The sequence below is a fragment of the Cryptomeria japonica genome, chromosome 3 (assembly GCF_030272615.1).
Source record: "Cryptomeria japonica chromosome 3, Sugi_1.0, whole genome shotgun sequence".
Lineage (NCBI taxonomy): Eukaryota > Viridiplantae > Streptophyta > Pinopsida > Cupressales > Cupressaceae > Cryptomeria > Cryptomeria japonica.
Window position 1 is genome coordinate 74,464,542 of NC_081407.1, and position 4,993 is coordinate 74,469,534.

Consider the following 4,993-nt stretch of genomic DNA (forward strand, 5'->3'; position numbering starts at 1 on the left):
GAAATCAATCCTCCCGCAACATTGAACGATTAATGGTATTGGCGAATATTGGGGAGAATTAAGACACTCTTCCAAAAATGTCGAGCGAATTGGGTCCTTATGCAAATTGAACTATTGATGGCTATTGGCGAATTAGGTCGGTGCATTAAGACACACTTTCGAAAATGCAAGCGAAAATATTAAATAGACCATTGTGAAAACATAGACTCTATTGACAAAATCTTTAAATCGTTACAAATAATTAAGAAAAATGAAGGCAAATTGAAATGCATTTGATCGAAAATTTATAAAGTTGGGGCGATTCGATCACCTCAATTGGTCGAACTTATTCGCCATTTTTGAAATGTCTGATACCAAATATTCGCCACTAAAATTTTCTCTAGTATTGTAACCATACTGTTATTATAAATACATCACTTCAAAATTTAGAGGTTTTTCTTTTTTAGAAGAGTTTTCTTTGGAATAAAGACTATGTCATTGTGGAAAATATTTCAATTTATGTATCACTTTTTTTGGGGGGGTCATATTTTCTATGTGCTTTTGTCCTCATTGATTAGTATAACAAATATTGGAACTATCAACATCCTTTTAATTAGAGTCTAGGTGAGATGAAAATGAACCCAAACTAAATTTGGATATAAGAAAATTTGATGATTCCAATTAATTTGATGTTTGAGTCTCAACTATGAGCTATGTGGACATGAAATATTTTTAATTTAGACTCAATAAAAACACATAGGTAACAAAAGATATGATGACATGACCAAACATTACATTCTATTATGAGTGAATTCAACACCAAAAATCTAATGTATGCTTTACTTCCTATTTTTAGACAAAACTTATGTACAAATTGAAAAGTATGGATTTTACAGAACTATTTATAATAGAATATCAATATCAATTTTGTTTTAAAAATACATTTATTTATTTCTTTGAGTTTTCACGTTTATTTAATAAATCATTTTAAATAACTTTTTTCTTGATTATTTAATCTTGAAATAATTTGTTGATTATATTTATTTAATTATTTAATTAGAATTGTATTTTTCTTTTGAATTAGAAGGTTTAATGAGTGATATAATAGACTTAAAATTAGATTTGTGAGATTGCTATAGTCCATGTTGTTGATTGTGATTTAATTTTTGGAATTGAGGATTCAACTATGTCAACGTTTCAGCTCATTCAGATCACACTCCATAAACCATCATCACCATGAAAGAGAACAACTGAAATGTTGATGCAAAAGTTTTTACATAATTGAACCCAAAAATCAACTGTAATAGACTTAAAATGACAAAAAAATAAATTAAATATGGAAAAAGAAAGTTTTAAATTGTAACTCTTATTTTTTCCTCAATTCAAGATAGAGTTGGTGGTTGCCAAAAGATCATTAATTGACTTCTTAAAAACTTCTTGTCCATTAAACCAATAATGACACAACAAACTAATAAAAAAAAATTGATCACATAAAAACTTCTTATCTTCAAACCATTAATTGACCACTTAAAAATTTCTTGCCATTTAAACTAATAATAATGAGACAACTAAACTTCTGTACCATCTGCTACTTAATAATCTAAAATTAATAGGGAAAAAAATGTCCACTTATACTTCTTATAGTCTGAACCATTTATGACACAACTAGCATTCTGTAAAAATTTTGGCCACTGAAATTTTCTTGTCCGAACCATTAATGACACAAGTAAAATTTGTAAAAAATTTGACCACTTCAAACTTCTTGTCCTCTGGACCATTAATGGAACAACTAGAATTGTGTAACTAATACTTAGAAGAGTGCTTCTGGTGCTCTCGACCGTCCTCTAGACCATTAATGGCATAACTAGAATCGTGTAACTAATACTTCGACAAAATCTGTAATATTGAGAAGAGTGCTTCTGGCACAACAAGAATTCTGTAACTAATACTTCCACAAAGTCTATAATATTAAGAAGAGTGCTTCTGAATTTGAGTATATAAATAAATTTAACATTAATCTCTACAGAAATAAACCCAGAACGACTAGGGCACCAAATGGAAGCCCAGTCAAAGCTCTGTCTCCTGTCATAAATGACAGTTCCCACCAAGCTCATTATTCTCAATAAGAATGAACATCGGCCATTTACAAAGCTTTTCAATCGCATACTATTCATTCATGACGGTGGCCAATCTCATTCCATAGTCAATAACCTAATGTTGCCTGGGCTCCATAAACTGATCAAATTCATCCTCCATATCTAGTAATTCAGACACAAAACGGGAAATCTAATGCATAAGTATGGACTAAACCCTCTGTAGGCTCTTGTCTACCGCACCTTAATATAAACTAAATAGCTTTTTATTGAGACAGCATGATATCTTCAGAGCATCAATGCTTAATTACTTTATTGAGATGCAACGGCAGGGGAGGGTGCAGGTTCAGGGGCAGGCGCGAGCTTGGCGAGCTTCTTCTGGCGGGCAAGTTCAATGTCACGGCTCATCTTGCGGGAATACATCTGAGCAAAAGTGATGGGCTCTTCCATGAAAGACTGCTCTCCCTCCTCCAACTTCAGCGGGTACACAATTGCCTCCTGGGACGGATTCTGAAATGTAGCAATGGACAATCTACTATAGTTGGAGTTCACCACGGCCTGATGGTCCGCGGTCTTGAACTTCCCATTGCTCAGAAACTGATCAATCACAATAGCACACACCCAATTAGAACTACATAACCCTAAAAATGAATGACAATAGAGAGTAATAGAGCAAAAATACTGACATGCATGTGGTCGCCAAGATTGACTACGAAAGCTCCCTGGACAGGCTCGACAGTGATCCAGTTGAGCCCATCGTCCTTGGTAGCCTGGAGGCCGCCCACCTGGTCTTGGAGGAGCAGAGTAATGGTGCCAGGATCGGTGTGGCGCTTCAATCCCAGGGTCATATCAGGTTGTGGGCATTTGGGGTAGTAGTTTATCACCACCTTCTGGTCCATCTCAACGCACGCTTTTGTCACCGCCTCGGGCTCCAATCCCAGCGCCTCCGAGACGATCTGCAGCAGCTTGCTCGCTAAACCCATCAGCGCCTCGCTGTACTTGTCCACAATCTCTCTGCACAGAGGTAAAAGTACGAAAATGATATTCCCAATTCCTAATTCCTAACAGAGGATATTTAGATTATACCCATCATAATTAGGGGAAGAAGTTGGGGTTGGAGGGGAGTTCATTAGTTACCTCCATCCCTCGGGCTTGTCGGGCCAGCGGGTGTAGTCACGTTGGTGAAGGGGCTGGGCGAAGTAAGTGCAGATTTCTCTCCAGTCAAGAACGGACTCGCCCTGCAGGTGACTGCTCACAACGAATCCTCCACGCTTGCCTCCTCGCATGTCGTACTTGAGCTTCTCCTCTGCGGGAAGGGCGAAGAATTCTCGGGAGAATTGAGTCATGGTGTTCACCAGCTCCTCTGGGACACCATGGTTCACCACCTGGAAAATCCCCCATTCCTTGCACGCGTTGGTGACTTCCTCCTTCACGCGCTCTCTCTGTGGTCCCTCTATTCCCTCCAGGGAGATAACCGGAATGTCACTGCTGAAAACATTGTACGCCACCTTGGGTCTCTCATCCTCGTCACGCACAAAGATCGACTGCAGTGACTTTGCTGTCTCCGCTTCCCCCACTGGAAGCACGTCAGGTCGCTCCGAGGGTACTGCAGGGGCTCCTGCTACTGCTGCTGGTGCCATTTTTTGTGCACTCCTAACAAAAGCTAACACAAATTACTTGCTACGAGTGATATGATGGTAAAGGCTTTCAGTGCCTTGTTCCTTGAAGCATCCATGTCAGAGGTATTATACAGAAGATTTGGGGGTTGTTGAAGTGCACGCTGTGTTAACCCACCAATAGGTAGATAGCGAGAAGGGCAGCTGATTGAACGATAGTTGGAAACTTAGAGGGGTTCCTAACATTCCTGCCTGCCTCGTACAAACCCAAAACACAACACTCGCTATCTGATTGATTACCACACCCACTGTTTACTAATTGACCTAATATTGAAGACCAAATTGCCATCTGATTACCACACCCATTGTTTATTCGATACTTAACCCTCGAGACCAAATCGTCCGTCTTATATTGCAAATTAACACAAAAACACTCGTGGTCATTTTTTTTAAGGAGAAAAGTCAGATGTGAGAATAAGGTGAGGCTCTGCGTGTCTTCCTCTGTTTTGTTAGTTCCTGCCACGGCATTGAATTATAGTTTTCCAAAATTTGTTAAATCCATGTTATTTGTTTCCTTCTCGATAGAATTTTGTTCATCAAATTCGGCTCTAATGTTTGGATAAAGTGCTTATTTTTATTTCTATTAGAAATATAAAAATATTATATCAAATTCTGCGGATGTTAGTGAATTTTTAAATCAACATTTTCATTTATATTTTAAAATGATCGTTAGTGTATTAGATTAATATTATAATTCAAAAAAATTGAATTTAAATTGAAATTCTAATGTCACATGTAAAAAATGGTAATTTATAAGACATTTTTTATTGTCAAAATAGTAAAAGCATGAAAAAAAAAAAATACAATGAAAGCTTGGATAAAGTAAGGAAATTCTTTCAAAAGCAAACAAAAACCACAAGTTGAACAAGGTTTTTTTTTTTTTTTTGTGATTTGTTTTAGTGGTTTTTGAAATCATTTGTGATTTAAGGTTTCTCACATGCCTTTTTATTTAGTGCTTGAGTTGAAGGAAACATATGTTATTGTTGGACTAATCCCCGGTCTCCCTTGACATGAACTAACTACTTCCCATGGATTGGTTTATCTATAGCATTTTTATCAAGTGTTAATAGGTCGATCTTTTGGCATAACAATAAATGTGGTTTAACAAATGGTATTCTAACCACCTCCCATAGGTTTGTTTATCTCTAACATTTAATGCGGGCATTGAAAGTTATTCATAGGTTGTTATCTATTTATTTGGATGCATAAAATTATCAGCATAATTTCACTATTTTTTTTAAAAAA

General features: G+C 36.7%; 1 protein-coding gene across 1 annotated transcript; it reads right to left on the reverse strand.

Moving 5' to 3' along the window:
• Positions 1–1,942: 1,942 nt before the first annotated feature.
• LOC131032344 (naringenin,2-oxoglutarate 3-dioxygenase) lies at positions 1,943–4,163 on the reverse strand. Its single transcript, XM_057963290.2, has 3 exons — positions 3,210–4,163; positions 2,759–3,086; positions 1,943–2,669 (listed from the first exon to the last, which is right to left on the reverse strand). Exons 1-3 carry the CDS (start codon positions 3,710–3,712, stop codon positions 2,385–2,387), a joined length of 1,116 nt encoding a protein of 371 aa, XP_057819273.1. The 5' UTR covers positions 3,713–4,163; the 3' UTR covers positions 1,943–2,384.
• Positions 4,164–4,993: the final 830 nt, after the last annotated feature.